Consider the following 22,419-nt stretch of genomic DNA (forward strand, 5'->3'; position numbering starts at 1 on the left):
AGAAAACTTGTAATACAAAAAATCTTATTTTTTATATAAGTAATCAACTGGAGAAGTTTCATTGTGATAGCTATTATTTAACTTTTTTTCCCTATTCACCTGGGGTGTCTCGCCTTAAGTAGTTCCGGTCATTTTGTGGGGGGCATAGGGGGCCACGCCCACGCAGTAAAAGTAAATTAATCCACAAAACTAACGTCATTTGTATTGTTTTTAACACTTTAGCCTATTTCTAGCCCTGTGTTAAGGCAAGTTCGACTGACTGTCGTTATCGGCTTTTCGCCACAGGGGGGAGACAAAACTGCATAGAATGAAATGCAAATGTAATAATAAAATGAATTCAGTGACACACACACGCACACGCGCGCGCACGCACTCACGCACGCACAGACACACTTTTTTATAGTGATATTTTATTGTATTCGTGTACGCCAAGGTTGCCGGCCGTATAGAGAAACTACATTTTGGGCTAAGCCTAACATCAATATGTTTAATGATAAATTATTCTTAATTCTTGTTTGAAAATCATGTTTGCAGATTATTCTTTTTTTTTAATTATTATCTTCTGCGCACAACTTGTGTCGCCTCAAACAAACCGCTATCCTACTGGTCTGTGCGAGAGAGAGAGAGAGAGAGAGGTGTGTACTGTGTGTGTGTGTGTGTGTGTGTAGAGCGAGACACACGCACACACTTTTATCGGAGCTCACAGACAGACAGACATACAGTATGCACCGCGATTAAACTATAACGGCTGATAAAAGCCGCATCTGAACAGTAGGCTAGATCGAACTGGTTGATTGATTGATTGATTACCATTTTGACAGCGTTATATTTCGGCTGCATGATGGTCTGAAATATTCGGGGATTAGTTGTGGTGTGGCTGGCGGTACATGGGGTGGCAAACCTGAACCCAAACCAAACCAAACCAAACCGGGGGCTTTATTGGAGAAATATCACTTTATGTGGATCTCATTCTCCCACATGAGCGCATAACGGATCCCCGAGAAGGTAGGTGTTGAATTCACCTCAACCATCTCCGTCATGTAGCCTAATTCACATGTTTGTAATGTTAACATAACGCTGACGGGGGTTTGTTGTTGTTGTGTGCTGTATTTATATTGTCGACCGGCAGTATAGCTTGGATAAGAATAATTTAATCACACGATCGGTTTATTCACGTGTCTGTATCAGGTCTGTCTCGGTGGTGATGGATGGTGATGTCTATATGCAAAATGTTGTCAGAGTACAGAAATAGACAGATGCTCGTCTGAGTGAGAGAGAGAGAGAGATAGATTTTAAATAAGGTCTGTTAGCGTAACGTTGAAACTTAAGGCAGACAAATAACCTTTAAATGTCAGCATTCCATTCCATCCTGACAGGCTCAGTCAGCCAGTCAGTCACTGTTGTGTGTGGATTTGATGCAGGTGAATTTTCGCGATTTTCCCCTCTCCCTCTCCCTTTGCACACAACCAACATGGATCATGGAAGGAAACACGTACGCCAGGAGAGTTGTCCATTAGCGTGATTACAGCCTATCTAATCTACATGTTAACCCCACAGGTTGGAAGGAACCCGATCGGTGAGAAAAGGGTTGGAACCATGAGGCTGTTAATCCCTTCAATTCTCCTAGTCCTAGCAGCCCTGATCTGCCTGATGATGTCTACTGTCCAGGTATGGAGAATGAATGAATGAATGAATGAATGAATGAATGGATCATTTAAAACAGTGTGGTTCTCAAACTTTTTCCACGTCAAGGACCCCCAGATTGTCACGTAATTAATTAGCCTGCAGAACCCCCATTTGAAAAGACTAGAGCGGTGCTCGCTGCTGCACTGGCCTACTTGGAACGATGCAAGTTGTAAATGAATGCCCCACCCGGTTATTTTGTAAGTCTTAGAGTATATATGAATAGAGAAGGCACCCAGAGGAAACACTGAGGCGAAATGGACATAGTGGCCGAATTTGATATTGCAGCCTGGCCCCAAACACATGAACGCGCTGGTCCGTTGACTATCATTGTGCACGTTCACGACGGCAGCACGCTCGTGCGCGTTCAAAGGCAGCGCGTTCATGTGTTTGGGGCCACTCACTATTGCAATCCATCCCAGAATGCACTCTGTTCCTACCCGGAAGGAGGAGTGAAATCGCCTCATGCACTTTTGAACTCGGATGTCATCTCTATTCATATATACTTGAAGGTGTAAGTATGTATGTCCATATATGGAGTTCTTTGTTAGGCATGGCCAAATATGGATCTATGCAGATGTCAGAACATATTTGTGATGTCAGAACGAACAGGCCAGCTCCATATTATGGAGGGCAGGGTCCAGGGCCATGTCCAGAGCCCGGGAAGAGGCCTTTTGTGGCGGTTCTGAACAACCGTTGGTCCGACCGACACACCCCCACACTCCCTGTGCGGGTGTGGAACGTGTGTATCGAATTTGAAGTCGGTGGAGCGAACTGTTCTCGAGTTACGTGGATTACAGCCGTATACACATACATTACATATAGTACAGAGACATTAATGGTGCATTTATATATGCCAGGGATTCCCATTTTAATTTCAAGGACCACCAGAATGACATGCATTAGGAGTCGGACCCCCATTTAATGGCATTTCTATCTGTGGGACCCCGGTTTATATTGTAAAATCAAATTTAATGTAACTCTGTGTACACTATAAATGTAATCTATCATTTAGCTGGGGACCCCCTGGAACTCCCTCAATTACCCCTGGGGGTCCCCGGACCTCACTTTGAGAACCACTGATTTAAACTGCCACATGTTGGCCTCTGATTATTGCTCAGCTTGTGTGTTTTGATGTAGGCTGTATGTCTCGTTGCATGATGATGATGAACAGGGTGGTCGTGGATGCGATGCACACATAGAGGGAAAGGTTTCACTTTCAATGAGCTAATGCAGGGTTTTTCAACAGGTGGTCTGTGGAAGTATATTGCGTGTGGTCCCTGGCCAATTCATTTAGTAATGTAGGATTTGTTGATTTCTAAAAGTGTTACAAAAGCACTAATCTTAGCCGATATCCTCACCCAACACAACATTGGTCCCCAGGTTGATTCTAAGTCAGGGTGGTGGTCCGGGAACTACCCATAGATCCAAAGTCCCGTTAGTCCGAACATGCACTGCTCCCGTGCTTGCGGTTAGGTTTAGGTTTGCTCCCGTGCTTGCGGTTAGGTTTAGGTTAGGGTTAGAGATAGGGATAGTATTTTCGGAACAATGAACCTTCTGACTAATGACACGGCACCGGTGGTCCCTTGTTCATAATCAGTTGAAGACCCCTGAGCTAATATGTATGGCTATGTATTTGTGTTTATTTTTGATTATTGCAGATATTATGTTATTCTTTAAAGGAGAATTCCATACTAAAAGGCTTTCTTACCTTTCTTTGTAGTTGTTACGTCCCCACCAAAGAGGTCCAGGTGTTATTTTGTGCAAAAGCTCCTTATTGGCTATTTCCCCTACCATAAGCCCTAAATTAATTGCATTGAATTGAATGGGGCTATGGGGTGTTGTGCTAATTTGCTTATTTCCATCGCTCAAAATTATAATTTCTTTGTATATATCCTCTCTTCATAATGTAAATAATATCCCAAGCGGCACACTTTACTATTTCTTTCGATGGAAATAAGTGAATTAGCATAACACCCCATAGCCCCATTCAATTCCCATTCAATGCAATGCAATTCATTGAGGACTTATGGTAGGGAAAATAGCCAATAAGGAGTTTTTGCACAAAAAAACACCTGGACCTCTTTGGTATGGACGTAACAACTACAAAGAAAGGTAAGAAAGATAAGAAAGCATTCTAGCATGGAATTCTCCTTTAATCCTAACTGTATTAACGTCGAACGACCACCAGCTCCGTTATTATTACGACAGCCTGCATTAGCGATATACTGTATGCACAGCCGTTGAGCAGTACAATAATCAGTCCTATCTGTATGGTATCAGGTACGGTCGCCCCTACCATCTCGCCCCCGTTTTCTTTCCGCCGACCTCACGCCGACCGCTCAGTGTTGCGGTTCTTGTATTCTTTATTTTGTTTTACTGAGAATAAGGTTAGCAATAAGTTAAGGGTTAGGCATAGTTTTACTGGGGTTAAGTTAGGTTTAGGCATAGTTTTACTGAGGTTAAGGTTAGGAATAAGGTTAGGTTTGACCGTTTAAGCATAATTTACTTACATGTAGGTTACTTTAGGAATACCAGGCTGAGCAGTTCCGCCGGATGTACACCAAGGGCGAGTTGGTAAAAGGGGCGACTCGCCTGGTATTCGTAAGTATTAGCCAAATGGAGGGTGCATTTGGGCAGTGGTGTAAAGTAACTAATTTACTCAAGTACTGTACTTAAGTACAATGTTGAGGTAATTGTACTTTACTTGAGTATTTCCAATTTCCAATACTTTTACTTCTACTCCACTACATCTCAGAGCCAACATTTGTCAACAATTATTTGAAAACTTTGTGATTTAAATTTTTACTATTTAACCACTTCAACCCTATATACATTTCGTCCATTTAAAAATAGATCTACAAGCTCACAATGCGTCTTCAAAATATTTTGTACACATTTTGAACTTTCGAAATAGGACATTCTGCAATGTGAGTACTATTCATACTTTAAGTACTTACTTGCCTACCTAAGTAAGTAAGTCAGTCATAATGGCTAATCTGATCTGAAGCATACGTGGTGGTGAATTATTGCAGATTTGCAGAGCTCAGAATAGCTGTTGTTGTCAGTGCTGGGGGAAAAAAAGGTTGCCAGATTATTTTTGTTGTGCCTGTGTAGTGTACTGTACTGTACTGTACTGTATGTGAGCTGAACCGAATGTAACTGTAACTTTCTTCTATGAAGCCAACGCATTGTGTGAAGCCAGGCGGGTGATAAATATAGAGAGAGAGGCTTTTAATGGAGGAACTGGCAGAGAAAGGACGCGGTGTCTTAATCCCTGACAATTGGCTGCCCCGGCCAGGTGCTAGCGCTGCTGAAACCAGCTGAGTGAAGTGACCTTTAGTGCTTTGACCGTGCAGGCCCTGTTGTTGATAGACATACACCAGTGGTTTTCAGCCCTTTTCACATCAAGGTCCAGTATTTCTTTGGCATTTGAGCCACGGATCACCATTTTGATGACATTTTAGCCTCTCGTAGAATATTTTGTTGACGTTTGATAAGATTTTGTCCAACCATTCCATGCTGTATTGATGTTGGGTATACCATTAGGAGAGATAACGGGCAAACGTCGATCAAAATAACAATTCTTTCTACATTCTACAATTGTGTAGGCTTCTTGTAAATTAAGTAATGCAGATGTTTAACAATAATTTAACTCTTTGAGAGTGTATAAAATGAAATAATATATGGTAACTTGACCCTCTCAAGAGTTGAAGATCTATACGGGTCCATTTGGGTTACGAACTCTCCGTCATTTGGCTGTGAGGAGCCCCCACCGGGAGGACGTAGACTCGTAGAGCCTTCCTCCTAACTACTGGTTGGAGTTATAATCAGAGATTTGTCTCTAAAATAATGAGCTTTATGGGAGGAGATGAATACCGGATCCACAAATAATAAGTAACCCTCCTGAGCACATTTACTTTAAACTGTGTCCAGTCTTTCCATGTTCTACTCTCTCCGCTAGGGGTACACGTACCCCCATTTGAGAACTATTGAGAGAGTGCATCGCTAGCTGCTAATGGCTCCCACATAACTCCACACCTGGCTTAATGACCACACGCTATAGAGTGTCGCAGTCCCGCCCCTTTCATGACGACGCCTGGCCCAGGAAATGAATCACAATGCATTTTTCCCATAGACATTTCAAAAAGTATTTATTTAAAGACCTTTTAAGCCAACTCGAGTCGTGACAAATCATGACAACACACACAATATTTTGGACAAAACAAATAATTACATAGAAGAAAAACAACAAAATAAGGGTTGTAACCTGCCGTTTTTTCTACTTTCAAATTCTTTGTTTGGCCCGAAAAATTGTGTTTGTTGTCATGATTTGTCACGACAAGAGTTGGCTTTGTCCGCAGCGTAAACGTCTTTAAATACATACTTTCTGAAATGTCTATGAGGAAAATGAACGGAGAATCATTTCCTGGGCCCTGGTAGGGGGCGGGACTGCGACGCTCTATTGTCATCAGATCTTTGTGACTGTCACTCTGCGGGGGGGGGGGGGGGTTGTCCTAGTTTTATCAAAGAAGATATATATAATAATAATAATAAAATGAAGCAAATCTAATCTTGTCCGAGCGTCTCTGGAGTATGCGGTCCCTTCCTCTTCTAAGAGAAGTTTTCTGTGGTCTGCATTTCATACCTTGCCTACCAGCACCACCCCCCACTTGGATGTGTACGACAAGCTGTTAAAACCTTATATTTTTTGAAACGATGCAAATCATGCAATACTGCCTCATCAAAGTTGGTGTTGTGACAGTTTGAGGGTCCAATGGATGTGAGTTACGAGGTTTTAATGAACACTACAAATACAAAAATCTTCCCCCCAAGGGGTACCTAAGCCAAAAAAGTTTGGGAACCCCTGATGTAGATGATTAACAATAATTTTAACTATTGAGAGTTAATAAGGGTCCATTTAGTTACTAACTCCATCTTTTGGATGAGGACCACCTGGAACCCCCTCAAGGACCACTGGTGGCCCCTGGACCAGTGTTGAGCCAATGAACCATAGCAACCCCAGCCTAGGCCTGATTAGGTAAATTCTCCACTCACACTCCTCTCAGTCATGCAGCTACACAGACACATCCCAGACACACTTTGGTAGGCCTATAGCCATGTCCTGTTTGGATGACAATATTGCCTTTCCAACAGATTTTCATTTAAAAGAAAAAAAGATGATCAATTATTAATTATCAATTTCGGGTCCTATTAACGATTATCGATTAATCTGACCCATCTATATATATATATATATATATATATATATATATATATAATGCTGCAACATTTAATTTACAGCACTGCTCACATTAGTAAGCCTCTCCACTCCTCTCCTTGCATATGGTGCAGGGATAGGACGTGAGGGATAGAAAAATGAAGGAGAGATAGACAGGTGTTTTAGTAAGCCCCTTCCTCCCCTTTCACTAATCTGCACGTCCAATTAGCTAGCCTCTTTCTGAAATTCAACCTGCCGCACGCACGCACGCACGCACACACGCACGCACCCACTGCCATGGGTTATCAAACTCACACCTGTGGATCAGTCCCCCTTTGCTATAGCAGTGTATTATATAATGATGTGTATGTGTGCAAACTGTGCATGCGTGTGTGCATACGTGCGTGTGAAAGAGAGGGAGTGAGAGAGAGAGGTCTTGGTTCTTTCATAGTTATGGGCAGTGAGCCATATGGAGAGAGAGAGAGAGAGAGAGAGAGAAACAATATTGCCTGATTAATTATGAATGCATCAGCAGAAGTCACGTTGAAATTAATTTGTAAAGTTTGCTGAGTGTGTAAGAGATCAAAGTGACTCATCCTTTGTGAGTTTGCTGCTCCGGTGTGTATTCTTTCATCGTTAGACTCGTTAGATGTATTTAAAGTTACCTTTGAACAGCCAGTGCACCGACCGCTAAGTTGCTTGTCATGAAAATCCACTTTAACCCATTTTGGGGCATTATGTTATACTTTAGCTATTGAAAAATAGCAGATCTTCAAGTGCCACGCTACGAGCTTGTAGGTCTGCTATTTTTGAAACATCGTGAAAATGTGGCACAAATTGTTGAATATAATTTATATTCTTTCAGAGCCAAAGTTTTTTTTTTTTTTTTTTAAGATATTTTTTTGCGGCTTACGCCTTTTATTGATTTTTGAAGGGACAGACAGTAGGGCAGGCTGACAGGAAACGGGAGAGAGATGGGGGGATGACATGCAGTAAAGGCCGTGTCGGGTCCGGGAGTCGAACCCGCGGCACACTGCGACTGGATTACCAGTCCGGTGCCCAGACCGTTACGCTACGGCCTGGGCCAGAGCCAAAGTTTTTAACTAAAATCTTTGTTTCTGGGAGGGGTTCCTGGAACAACATATTTTCAGATGGGGGTTGACATGAAAATGTTTGAGAACCACTGACATAGAAACATGAGGTTTTTCAGAAAACGGATTTAGAAGACATTTGTAGAATCGTTCCCAGGTCAAAATGGGTTAAAAAGGTAAGAACAAGTGTCCAGCAGAGGAACTCTATATAGGGTGGGAATCTGAATAGAATTATAGAATTAACACCTTGCCAAATGCCCCCCTTTCTCACTGAAAATGTGACAATTTATTGAATTGCCAATGGCAGGACATGTGAAGTTCTCAAACGGCACATCTGTATGCATTACAGCAGGGCTTTTTTAAATGAAGTGCCATGTTTTTATTTTCTAGATTGTCAGTGTGCCATATCAACATGAATTAATTTTAATGACACCACGTGAAAAATTCCAACATATTTTGATTATCCACAAATATAGTTTTTCCTTCTTTTTAAATATTTGTTGTTATAATGATCATTAGTCTCTGAGCAATAAGAGAGTTCAGTTTTAATGAATGTGGAATGCAGGATGTAATTTACACACAAATGTGAGGGACTTCATTTATTTGACTGCATTTATTTTAAATAGTTTATTTAAAACCAATAATACTCTCTCACAGACAGGTGATCACCCTCCTTTGTGCCAATGTTGGCACTGGTGCCTAAAGTTGCCTACCCCTGCATTACAGTATGCTGACTTCAATGAGGTCAACTGAATGGACTCTGGGTGCAGTCTGTCTGTATATGGTGGACAGAAGGGGATGATTCAAGGTAGATTGGATTTTTTTGGGGGGGAACAGGTTGTAATTTGGCTGGCAGTTAGTGTGGATTATGACAAGCAGACCTGGGATCAAAATATATACGCTTGATTGCCGTTTTCCGTTCCAAAGGTATGCTGCAAGACTTGAATCTCACATTTTTTATTTTTATTGTCTCTTTCATTGTCTCTGTTCACTTCACTATTTGGTATTTCTCTGTAGTAGATATGTCTCTTCCATTTTTTTTCTTCTTTTTTTTGGCTTTCGCCTTTATTTTTTATTTTTTATAGAGGGACAGACAGACAGTAGGCTGACAGGAAATAGGGGAGAGAGATGGGGGGCAGTAAAGGCCGTCAGGATCGGGAGTCGAGCCCGCGGCACACTGCCAGACTCGGACTACCGGCCAAGGTGCCTGGACCGCTGAACCAAAGCCCAGGCCGATATGTCGTTTCCCTTTGGCCTTTTTGGTAGAGCAGCTACCAAAAAGTTTCACAAACCTCTCCAAAGTTGTCCTCACACGCCCTCCACACTTTAAAAGAGATTAAGAGAAATGCACCCTGCATTGAATTATAATAAGGGTCGTTTTTATTTCTGGAGCCAAAGGATTCCGAAGACTTTCAACTTTCTTGCTGAAACTCTTTCCCATATTAATTTAAATTGGATTCTTGCATAATACTTAGACATTAATACTAATAGTGCAAAGAGGGTTTACTAGCTTTATCTCCCGAAGCAGAAGTGAGGGGGCATTGTGTGTGTGTGTGTGTGTGTGTGTGTGTGTGTGTGTGTGTGTGTGTGTGTGTGTGTGTGTGTGTGTGTGTGTGTGTGTGTGTGTGTGTGTGTGTGTGTGTGTGTGTGTGTGTGTGTGTGTGTGTGTGTGTGTGTGTGTGTGTGTGTGTGTGCGTACTGATTTCGGCCACCCATCATCTTTTAGTCCACCCATCATCCATCTACAACCGCTTATCCGGGGGTCTCCTCCCAGTGGGACGTTGTCCATGCAATCTGTTCAGTTTGACGGACGAGTGATTATTATTGAGGTACCAAAATAGGAGAACACAGACTTACAGTTCAATGCAGCAACAGTGAAAGTATTGGCTGAAAAGTATCTGGAAAACCCGGTCGACTGAAATGTAAGTTGGCGGAGCCTTGGTGCGTCGTAATGGCATATTATGCACTTGGTTGTGTGTTAGAGAGAGAGAGAGAGAGAGAGAGACTCCTGGACATACTTTGGTATATGTCATATCCCTGAACGGGTATGAACTAGTTATAGAAACGGAGAAAGTGAGAGTTGCACTCATCTATACCTCTGTGACTTCCTGTTAGCAGCACATACAGCCCGCGGGGCCTGGCTGGTGCCAGCCTACTTCCTGTCATCCTTCAGCCTGGCCCTTCAGCCTGACAGCTGTTCAAACACAGTCCCTGAATCTCCTCTTTATCGCCATCTCACCCACTTAACCCCCACCCACCCACCCAGCACCCAGCACCCAAAACAGACCAGCACAGCACCCTGCCCTTCCCCCCCCTCTCTCTCTCTCTCTCTCTCTCTCTCTCTCTGTGTGTCCTGGCCTGAACACAAACAACGGGCGGAAGAAGAAGTTTCAGCTTTTCCCTTTCAGCCTCCTCTGTAATGCCACACAGTGGCTATGAGCTATGGCCTCTCTCTCCCTCTCCCAGGAGGAATGCAGTCACACATCAGCCCATTGTGTACTTATAAGACCATGGAGCTGAGAATGGAAGGGCAGCCACGCTCTGCTGGGGAGAGGGAGGGAGAGAGAAGGAGGGAGAGAGAGAGGGAGAGACATTATATTGGGGGGGGGGGAGCAATTTTCTCGGTTGGGTGGCACAGTTTGAGTTAAATCTGATTAATTGATGTAAAATGGACTTTGGACTTGTCAAATGTAATGGGAAATCTCAACACGATAAAAAGGCAACGTTTCCTTACCCTTTGCAACAGTTGGGCTCAGATTGGATGGCGCTGTGAAAATAAGGTTGAGAATCCAGTTAAATCCAATTAATTAATCAACATTGTAATATTCTTCAAATAGCCGAAAAAACATGACTAAAATGTGACTAAAACTAAATGAAGTTTTATACCAAACTCCAAAGACTATGACTAAACTAAAATCTAAATTTGCTGCCAAAAACAACGAGTGTTTTCTTCTTCTTTCTAATTATTTGTTCGGCCCGTAAAATTGTGTTTGTTGTCATGATTTCTCACAACTCGAGTTGGCTTTGTACGACGCTTAAACGGTCTTTAAATACATACTTTTTGAAAAGTCTATGAGGAAAATAAACGGGGAATAATTTCCGGCGTAACATCGCCTGGTGGAACTGGACTTGGAAGGGACCTTGTCGCTCTGCAAGCTTTGTTACTGCTATATTGTTGTTGTCGTCGTTGTTGTTGTTATGGACCATTTGTTTTCCCAAAAATAAACTGCGAGCGAGAGATGAGAGTTGATTCTTTTTTTCTCTCTCTCTCTTTCTCTCTGGTCGTCGTCCTCGTCCTCGTCCCCCCCCCCCTCCCCCGTGCTCCGTTCAGAGGAAACCCAAACGCGGTCGGGCCAGCCCAGGACCGATGGAGATATCCATCTGGAGTAATTAATGTAATGTTGACCATGTGACTGTCTGGCCTGAGCACGTTCTCAGCCTGCTCATTATTTATTCACAGTCCCCGCCCTGTGTTTATTATTCAGTAGTGGATTCATTACGTCTGGAATGCGGTTATCTCTTCACGGCGTTCCGCTGGGCCGCGGTTTGCAGGATTTATTTTGATTCAGTGGCGTTCCCCTCTCTCCCCCTCTCTCCCCCCCCCCCTCTCTCTCTCTCTCTCTCTCTCTCTCTCTCTCTCTCCACCTCGCTCCTTCTCTCCTTCCCAGTTGTTAATTTTCGTCGATTTTTGTCTATCTTCTCATCCATCTTCAACCGCTTATCCGTAGTCGGGTCGCGGGGGAAACGGCTCCACCAGAGAGCTCCAAACTTCCCTCTCCATTTCAGTGGGACGTGCAATGAGGACCTCCCCTTACAGAGACGCTCGGGAGGCATCCTAACCAGATGCCCGAACCACCTAAGCTGGCTCCGAGTCTCTCTCGTGTGACTGTTCTTGTGGAGAAGATACTCATGTCCTTATTATTATTATTATTATTATTACTACTACTCATGATATCTCTGAAGGTTCTCTTCTCCTGCATGGTGCCCCAAAACACATCCACATCTGCTGGACACACACACACACACACACACACACACACACACACACACACACACACACACACACACACACACACACACACACACACACACACCTCAGTTCAGGTTCAGTGTAAGTCCTGTTATTTCAGCCAAAGGTGAGAAGTGAAAAGATCACTTCATATCCACACACACACACACACTGTACGCACGTTCATGTTCATATGTGGATGGATGAGTGCATGTGTGTGTGCGTGCGTGCGTGTGAAAAGCTCTTTCATACACATGGACAGTGTGTCCATTCACTCTGTTCCTGTCTCTCTCTGGGGCTCAGCCAATCAGCTGGCTGGAATCTGTCTGTGGCTCTGGAGCTCAGCCAATCAGCTGGCAGGAATCTGTCTGTGGCTCTGAAGCTCAGCCAATCAGCTGGCTGGAATCTGTCTGTGGCTCTCCTCCGCTAACATCTCTCTGCCCCAGTACATGTACTGTATACTCTCTGTTAGGTTAGGGTGTGAGGTAGGTTGTCGGTCTAATGACAGTCGGACCAATAGTATGTCTAAACTAAAGCCTGTACCCGCCATTTGAAAATAGCAGTTCGTTGTAAATCTCACTATAATCTACACCTTCAATCACTTTATATCATTCCCAGCTGATCCAGGCCGCAGCTCTGTAGCTGAACTGTGGAAGGGGAGCACTTGATTGCCTTACACAATACACACCCTTGCCGTGCGGGCGTCTAAGCACCGCCTGCGCTCATATGACCGTGAATATGTGGCTCCGGGCAGCCTCGTAAAGACATCAGGCGCCTCCTATTCCCTCGTCACAGTGACTGGCCGAGTGAAAACAAGGAAGTGTGGCTCTGGTGGTGCAAAGCGTATATAGTTACTGTTTTAATTTAATGGTTTTTTTTAGGTTAATATTGCTAAATGTTTGTAACCTGAGGAAGGTCGCAAGACCGAAGCGTTGCTCTCTTAACAAAGAAATGCTCTTGAACCTAGCAAGTGGCGGTGTGCGGGTGTCCCTTCTTTCGCCTATGTTGTAACCATTTTAGAAAAGCAATGAGCCACGCGAGGTCCCAGCCTATACCGTGTATTTTATAATGGCTTGAGAGGCTTAATTGCAATAGTAGGTTTTAGCTGGTAAGTATCCGATAACTACTATTTAGTTATGCAGTAATTACTAGGTAATTACCAAGTATTTCCCCTGACAACTACTAGGTAATTACCCTGTATGTATAACTATTTACTGCATAATTACCTGGTAATTACATGGAACTTACCATGGTAAATGACCCACTATTGCCAGGTAATTGCCAAGTATTTTCCTGACAACTACCTAGTAATTATCCTGTATTTATAAGTATTTACTGTGTAATTATCAGGTAACTACCCAGTATTTATAAGTATTTTCTCTGCTACCAGGTAAGCTACCCATTAGGTACCAGGTAATTACCAAGTATTTTCCAGACAACTACCAGGTAATTACCCTGTATTTATAGGTTTTTACAATGTAATTACCAGTTAACTACTCAGTATTTGAAGTATTTACTCTGCGACCAGGCAGGTTACCCATGTAGACCCTATAGGTAATTACCAAGTATTGTCAACAACTACCAGATAGTTACCGGGTAGGTATAAGTATTTACTGTGTACTTACCAGGTAACTACCCAGTATTTATAAGTCTTTACTCTGCTACCAGGTAAGTTACCCATTAGGTACCAGGTAATTATCAAGTATTTTCCTGACAACTACCAGGTAATTATATGGTAACTGTTCACTGTGTTTACATGGGTACTACCCATGTAAACACATGGGTAGTTACAGGAGATTGCCAGTTGTTACCAAGTAATTCCCTGACAACTACAATGTAATTACCCGATAGGTACCCAGTAAGTAAGGAGGAACTGTACTGTGAAAGGAAGTGTGTTCTATTTCCATGATATTACCATGTACCTACCTGGTAATTGTAGATTATGATCCTCCTCCATTACCCATCATGGTGTATTTTGAACATGTTACCCGGAAATAACAGATAATAACTAGGTATTTACACAGTTGGACCACATACATTTTCAAAACGTTAACAGGTAAAACCTTTCAAGTTACCCTGTAAGAAAGGTGGAACTGTACTGTGAACGGAAGCATGGCTTATTTCCATGATATTACCATGTACTTTCACTGTAATTGTAGGTTATAATCCATCATTACCCACCAGGATGTTTTGAACATGTTACCTGGCAATTTCCAGTTATTTACACAGTAATAGACAGTTGGACCACATACATTTTCAAAACGTTAACAGGTAAAACCTTTCAAGTTACCCTGTAAGAAAGGTGGAAATGTACTGTGAACGGAAGCGTGTCTTATTTCCGTGATATTACCAGGTATTTACCCACACTGATGAAAAAAGAAAACTCCCTATATATGTTGAGATTAAATGAACAGATTACATGTGTTCAACATCAACAATTCATGTTTGACCACAGAACGTGGTTAGAATGTTTTGAGTTCAAGTGAGTCATAAACTTATAAGCTCTGAAAGTGATTCAATCACATTGACCTAATATATTTCAATTGAGTCAAAAGCATGGTGCGATTTAGCAGGAAGTGCCCAGGTCTCCTCTTTCCCCCTCTTCCGCCATTGCTGCTGGACGTGCTGGTGGCCTAGAAGTAGGGGAGGCATATGGTAAGGCTATGAATCTTAATTATAATTATTATAAGCCTGATTTCCCTGGGTTTTCATGCTGGTGTTGTTACGTTAACAATGCGAAATCGCAGAAAATCGTCTTTTTTAATGTTAATTTTTAAGACGTTTTAGTGAATTTCTCTGGAACGGAAGGTCCAATCTTCTCAGTATAAAGTTTGTTTGATGCGAGGACAATATCCACGTTAGGTTGAACACGGTCAAATAACAAGCTAATCATGTAAATAATTTGAGGAAACATGGTAGCATGCAAGCTAGCCTGCGTTAGCATTGGTAGCATCATAACACAACACCATTCTAGTCTGACGCAAAATGACATGATAGCTAACCTGCGCTAGCAGTGTTAACATAACAACACCAGCATGAAAACCCAGGGAAATCAGGCTTATAAATGTCAGAAACAACGCCGTATCTCCTCACTGCCTTCACCAATCACTCCCACTTTTCACACAGGCATGGACCATAATTCAACTCTTAACGAGATTACACTTAAGACGGAGGGTGGAGGTGAGATTTATTGCAGATAAATTGATTACAGTATGGAGCTGGGATTGAGGTGAATGGACAGAGAAGTGACTGACATATATGATAACAGTATGATGAGGAGGAGACAGTGGAAGTGCTTTGGCGTGAGCCCCGTGGGGACGGGCCGGAGCCTCGGCTCGGATCCTGCCTGGCGAAGGCAGGGGGGCTCTTAAGCCTGCCCCCCTGGGGCCGACCTGGTGGAGCCTGCTGCTGGGCGGCGTCGGGGAGGTGGCGGGTACCTGAACGGAAGCACAGATGAATGATGGGAAGGAGAGGAGTGCGGACAAGGTAACGTTGATCTGATTGGAGCTGACGAGTGATGGATAATTTCATCTCTGAGTTGAACTTACGTTAGAAACTAACATTTCAACTCTTAACGAGATTACACTTAAGACGGAGGGTGGAGGTGAGATTTATTGCAGATAAATTGATTACAGTATGGAGCTGGGATTGAGGTGAATGGACAGAGAAGTGACTGACAGTATGATAACAGTATGATGAGGAGGAGACTCAGTTGCATATTGCCTGGTAAGAATGAATGCGGCACCGAGTTGCCATGTTGGGGGAGACGAGCGGCCAGGTCCGCAAAAACAAGCCACAAAAACTAACTTGAATCATTATGAAAAGGATCCGACAGCGTCAGATAGTTTACCATCATGTAAAACTGAGGGTGCTTCGAACGAACCGTGGGTTTAAACAACGGCGTTCACTCGGCAAGTGATTAAATAAAACAAGCCTGAGATGCTTATAATGAGCGGACGTGGCAACATGCCTGACGGCACTAGACATGCTCAGAGTAGTCTAGTGATAGTGGCGACGCTAGTGTTGACTCCCGTGGCAACAATGGAATGCGGAAGTGCTCGTTCTATCTCAAGGGATAGTTCCTCCAAAGGGACAATGTTTGGAACTAGACGAAGCGTGTCGCCACTCTACACTGTGGACGGACTAGACGCCGTGTATGTTTTTAGACCTGCAGCCTTGATCTATGCTACGTTCACATGATGACCAGTAGCCTACTGCCGTGAAAGCAACGTTTAATGCATGATCGCCCAGACGCCACCTGTAGCAGTAGCGAGACTGGTGGAATAAGGCATGGCGGCAGTAGAATGAGTAGCCTTTGAATACAGCAACGCGCAATATACAATAGCACTGGAGCAGCAACAAGCAAGCAAGCAGGGGAAAAAGGGGCCATTGCGTGCGAAGGCAGCATCGGAACGGAATCGAAATTAGGCTGTTAGCAGTTACGTTTGTTTTGAGAGTTGAACCATTCGGGTGGATAAATAGCAGTAGCGAGCAACTAGAATGATACTGTATCTGATGGAGGCATGCAGGGCCTGGGACGCTGGCGAAACACCCGTCGGTGTGTCCTGGGATGAAAGCTGCGGTCGTGGAGGAATTTTGTTGACTCTTGAACTTGGATGGAAATGACGGATGATGATGGTGAGCAGCGAGCTCTCGATCGTGTCTGTGTGCTACCTGAACGGAAGCACAGATGAATGATGGGAAGGAGAGGAGTGCTTTTAAAGGGGCGCGGACAAGGTAACGTTGATCTGATTGGAGCTGACGAGTGATGGATCATTTCATCTCTGAGTTGAACTTACGTTAGAAACTAACATTTATATGGAGGTCTTAACGGAGCCATTTTTCCAATAACATAATTTATTAGTGAACAAAAACCTGTTTATTTGTCCGTGGTCTATCTCCGACCGAGCCACACTATTAGCACATATCTCTCCATGCCAAAAAAAATCTGCACGCTCCCAGAATCCGGCTAGGATACATTTTACCGACGCAACTGTCATATTTACTGTACAGATATTGTTTTTACATCACCCATTTATATGAAATAATAATCCAACCGCACCCTGGGAGCAGTACCCCCCGCGGCCACAAGGGGGGTACTGAACAACTCATCTCCCCGCAAATCACGTGTCACCAGTGTCACCAGTGAAATGCATGTTGGGACGGACACAGATTAATACTGGGACACAGTTTCCGGCACAACATTCCCCTTGCATTCTCCAACGCTTTTTCACACCGCCCCCAGGCAGGCATCAGACCTATGCATCAGACCCACACGAGGAAAACAACTCGGACCAACGAACACTCCACCTTAGTAACAGTAGCCTACGCATCGACACAATTACTACATACAACAAACAACATGCCACGAAGAAAACGACCATCACTTTCACTTTCTGGGAGCTGCGATACAAAGCGTAAGCGTCTCACTCGCGCTGCTGCCCGTGCCAACAACAACCAGTCCACCACTAACGCAACAGGTATATACATACATAAATGCAATTACTACACTACTAACATGACAATGACTGTTTGAGACTTTCAGTTCTATGTATGACTATGATGTACTGTTTTTCCATTTCCAGTGAACAAGTCTATATTAAAGCAATTCTTCCTCAAAATACATATATCAATAATATGATCTATTACATCACATTACCCACACTGTACATTTGGGAATACCTGTGCAACAGCCCATACTTTCTGTGCTGCATGTCAAACTGGGGTCTTTCATACTTTTCAAATGGGGGTCTGTGGGCTAATAAGTGTACATTTTACAGTCCTTGCCATGAAAACATTTCCCTACCATGCATTTATACAAATATTTTCATGTTATAGTGCTGTTTTTATTCACACAAAAAAGACACAAAATATTATACAAGTTAAAATGAAGAGCAATTAAGTAAGGACTATGTATATTAATACAATAAACAAGCAATAGGGCATATGCCTGACCATGGATCACACCAAAGGACCTGCAACATGACTGAGGAACACGTTCCACTTCAAATCATATTTATCCAACTGATTAATCATCTTAAAGGATAACCTCTCCAAAGCAGCCACAATACCAAGCTATCAATGGTATACTTATGATTGTACTGCAGCATTTTCTTGCAAAAGAAACTACAGTAGCCTACTAATTAGCCTACTTTTGTGCCCAACCTAACTTCCCAAGACCATCTGTAAACAATTCCCCGTTCCCCCCTATCAGTAATGTGATCTATTACAACACATTACCCACACTGAACATCATTTGCTGTTCATATATTCAGAACGGGTAAGGACTAGTAATTATAATTAAGATTCATAGCCTTACCATATGCCTCCCCTGCTTCTAGGCCACCAGCACGTCCAGCAGCAATGGCGCAAGAGGGGGAAAGAGGAGACCTGGGCACTTCCTGCTAAATCGCACCATGCTTTTGACTCAATTGAAATATATTAGGTCAATGTGATTGAATCACTTTCAGAGCTTATGACTCACTTGAACTCAAAACATTCTAATCACGTTCTGTGGTCAAACATGAATTGTTGATGTTGAACACATGTAATCTGTTCATTTAATCTCAACATATATAGGGAGTTTTCTTTTTTCATCAGTGTGGGTAAATACCTGGTAATATCACGAAAATAAGACACGCTTCCGTTCACAGTACAGTTCCACCTTTCTTACAGGGTAACTTGAAAGGTTTTACCTGTTAACGTTTTGAAACATTGTAAAAACCTATAAATACAGGGTAATTACTAGGTAGTTGTCAGGAAAATACTTGGCAATTACCTGGCAATAGTGGGTCATTTACCATGGTAAGTTTCATGTAATTACCAGGTAATTACACAGTAAATACTTATAAATACAGGATAATTACTAGGTAGTTGTCAGAAAAATACTTGGCAATTACCTGGCAATAGTGGGTCATTTACCATGGTAAGTTCCATGTAATTACCAGGTAATTATACAGTAAATAGTTATACATACAGGGTAATTACCTAGTAGTTGTCAGGGGAAATACTTGGTAATTACCTAGTAATTACTGCATAACTAAATAGTAGTTACCGGATACTTACCAGGTAAAACCTGAATGAAGGGTTACCAATTGGGGTAATCTACAAGCTCACAATGTGTGACGATGTGATGCATTGTGTGCTTGTAGATTTTCAACATTCTGTACTTTTACTCGGGTACATTTTGAACTCCGGACTTTGTAACAGAGTATTTCAATATTGCAGTATTGATACTTTTACTTAATGTATAAAATGTGAGTACTTTTTCTACCACCCCCCCCCCCCCCCACCCTCTCTCTCTTTTTTTTCATACATTTCAGCTTTATTTAAAGATACAGATCAGTTATGAATCTACAGCATGGTACAGGATCAGTTATGAATCTACAGCATGGTACAGATCAGTTATGAATCTACAGCATGGTACAGATCAGTTATGAATCTACAGCATGGTACAGATCAGTTATGAATCTACAGCATCGTACAGATCAGTTAGTTATGAATCTCAGTGCAGCACAAGGGTACAAGGGATCCAGTTTGGCCAAGGTGTAGGAGCCAGCAAACCTATAAATGGTATCACCATAATCCAACTGGGACAGAAAGTCTTTTTTTAGAGCTGAACAATCAAAACAAGCCTTCAATCTATAGAAGAAGCTTTTTGCCCAAAGAATCAATATGAACATTTGAAATATAGGTGTTTTTATCCAACCAGAAAGCAAGGTATTTAGCGCTCCACCCACTCTATGGGGATTCCATGTATAGAGCGGAGATGTCCACCGGGGCTGAAATAGCGTGCGGAGTGAACAACAAAGGTGTTATTGATGAGATTTCATGTACTGTGACTTTAATAATGTCAAAATAGGTCAACGTTATCACATTTGGAAGTAAGCAGGCAACAGTGCAGCACTATCTCTCTGTTTCTGGCACAACAGCGCCCCTACTGGTACTAATCGTCATACTGGTGCTCATTAACGTCACATAGGCGGACACATAGGTGAACGGGCGGGCATTGCTGTTCCTTGGAGTGGTTGCACCCCTCAAAAATACTAGGCGGATTTTCACATATTATTTCATTGATATTGATAGTCGTCTTGCAATTCGATATTTAAAATAGATATTTGACAAGGGCTCCTATAGGCTAAAATCCTTTAGTATGTCCTATAAAGAAGACTCATGCTACATTTGGCGCTTTTATCCGCAAGTGCACTATTCTCCTAAAAAAGTGCACTAAGCCACCAGACTAATAGCTTTTACCTCCCTCTCTCTCTCTCTCTCTCTCTCTCTCTCTCTGTCTCTCTCTCTCTCTCGCTCTCTCTACTTTCTCTCCCTCTCTCTCTCTCTCTCTCAGAGTGTTTACTCAGAGTGGTGGTGTTTGTTGTCGGTAAGGAGGAGCAGTAAAAGGTTCCTCATAAAAAGTGTGACCCCTCAGTCAGACCTCTCTCTCTCCTCTATTACCTGCGCTGGGCTGCCTGCGGGCGTCGCACACCATTAAAACCCCTCCCCACGGGGGGTGGGGGGCATTACAGCCTGCAGTGTCATGTGGACGGCCTCTCTTAACAACCATCCATCTCCGTGGAGATTAGGGATAGAGCGAGGAAGCGGCAGGGAAGGAAGGAAGGCGAGAGGAAGTGTTTCCATTTTTGCCGCAGAGGGAGAAGTAGGAATATTCCTCGTTGGACCGTGTTCTGTGGAGCAGTGTTGATGTCGTCGACTGGCACTACGACGGAAATATATAAAATTTCCACTGACAAAAACTAGTTGGTGACTAAAACTACAGTATGACTAAATATATTGACAATTCCGTTGTTGGGGAGGGACTAGTGGAGAAGAGATCCAGTAGAATTCGTGATTTTACGTTTGTTGCGCTCAGGTGTTGCAATCTGCAACAGGAGCAAGTCTGACCCAACACTGCAGCAAATCACCAAAAACAGCCAATCTACAAGCATAAATGACAACTGACAAGTTTAGATCAGAGATCCATCTGCATCTATGAGAAAAAGGGGGTAAAATAAGTCGTTACACAACAAAAACAAAGTACTCGTATGGGTACTCGGTATCGGCGAGTACTAAAAATTAAGTACTTGTACTCGGTCTGAAAAAAATGGTATCGAGACAACTTTAGCAAGGTCGCTTATCGCCCTCAGGGCGTCTTACTGGTTTTAGCTCTAACTGCCATGACTCCAGAGTCCACTGTCTCTCTGGGACACTTAGAGTTGATTGAGTGGACTGCTGTGCGAGTCGTATTGTCAAGAGCCTCTTAATTATCTCAGGAAGCGAGTTGTTCATTTGATTTAAATAGCCTGTGAGTCACGGAGACACGCACACACGCACGCACAATGCACAATGCACAATTTACAACTTAGGCATTTAGCAGACACACTTATGCAAAGCGAGGCGTATGAGTGGCGCAGTCATTAAACGACAGGCTAGATGGTCCGGTATGAAGCAAAGAAAACAACGGCTAAGTAGCATCAGCGTGACACCATGCTGTTAAACAACAATCCCAGCGTCTGTATTTAACAACATGCTATCATGTCTAAATCACTGGTTCCCAAACGTTTTCATGTCAAGGACCCCCAAATTGACACTCATTAGCCCGCGGACCCCCATTTCAAAAGCTATGCCAGGGACCCCCATAAGAAGATTTTTACAGCTCTACCAGTGATTCTCACCCCGTTTAATTCCAAGGACCCCCAGTTTGACATGCATATTAGTCTACAGACCCCCATGTTTTAATGTCATTTCTATCTCTGGGACCCCAATTTATTTTGTAAAATCAATGTTAATTTAACTCTGAGAGTGTACAAATGGAACCAAATAGACCCGTCAGGGTCCATTTGGTTCCAAACTATCATTTACTGCATATATGTCAAACTCAAGGCCCGGGGGCCAAATCAGGCCCGTGAATGAATTATCTTTGGCCCGCGGGATGATATTTAATTAGTATTAGAACTGGCCCTCTGGTATACTGCACGGACCACCATAATACTACAAGTCCCACAATGCACTGCGAGTGCATTGTCACGTATTGAGGGCCCGCAAGCATGCGTCTTATCTTCACTATTGATCAGCAGTGAAAGTACATCACTTGTGGTCAACTTTCAGCTACCCCTCTCCCCAAAAATGGCCTGTGTGTTGAAACACAGTCCGGCCCTCGACTTGTACCAATTTCTTTATTTTGGCCCACTGTGTATTTGAGTTTGACATCCCTGATTTACTGGAACTCCCTCAAGGACCCCTGGGGGTACCCGGACCCCACTTTGGGAACCACTGGTCTAAATAACAGTACATGACATGTGTGGACAAGCACACAGCTATGTTATCCATCTAAATGACATTGTATTGTACATATTGTATTTTTGCAGGCCTTGATGGCTTCGTAATGGCTGATATTACACTTGGTTGTGTGCTGAAAA

The 22,419-nt window shown here is 43.0% G+C and overlaps 1 protein-coding gene across 6 annotated transcripts in view; it reads left to right on the top strand.

The window, feature by feature from the left end:
* Window positions 1-705: 705 nt before the first annotated feature.
* Window positions 706-22,419, top strand: part of adamtsl3 (ADAMTS-like 3) — a 189,339-nt gene continuing 167,625 nt past the window's right edge. For 4 of the 6 annotated variants that reach the window (XM_083759129.1, XM_083759133.1, XM_083759132.1 and 1 more), the window contains exons 1-2: window positions 1,329-1,421; window positions 1,558-1,668. In XM_083759129.1, coding sequence (XP_083615255.1) covers window positions 1,416-1,421; window positions 1,558-1,668 — 117 coding nt within the window. In that variant the 5' untranslated portion in view covers window positions 1,329-1,415. Of the gene's footprint in view, window positions 1,006-1,325; window positions 1,422-1,557; window positions 1,669-22,419 lie in introns of those variants that run through there. The other 2 variants (XM_083759131.1, XM_083759134.1) reach the window with 2 other exon arrangements.

Source organism: Protomyctophum parallelum, assembly GCF_964188405.1.
Source record: "Protomyctophum parallelum genome assembly, chromosome: 2".
In the NCBI taxonomy this organism is placed as follows: Eukaryota; Metazoa; Chordata; class Actinopteri; order Myctophiformes; family Myctophidae; genus Protomyctophum; species Protomyctophum parallelum.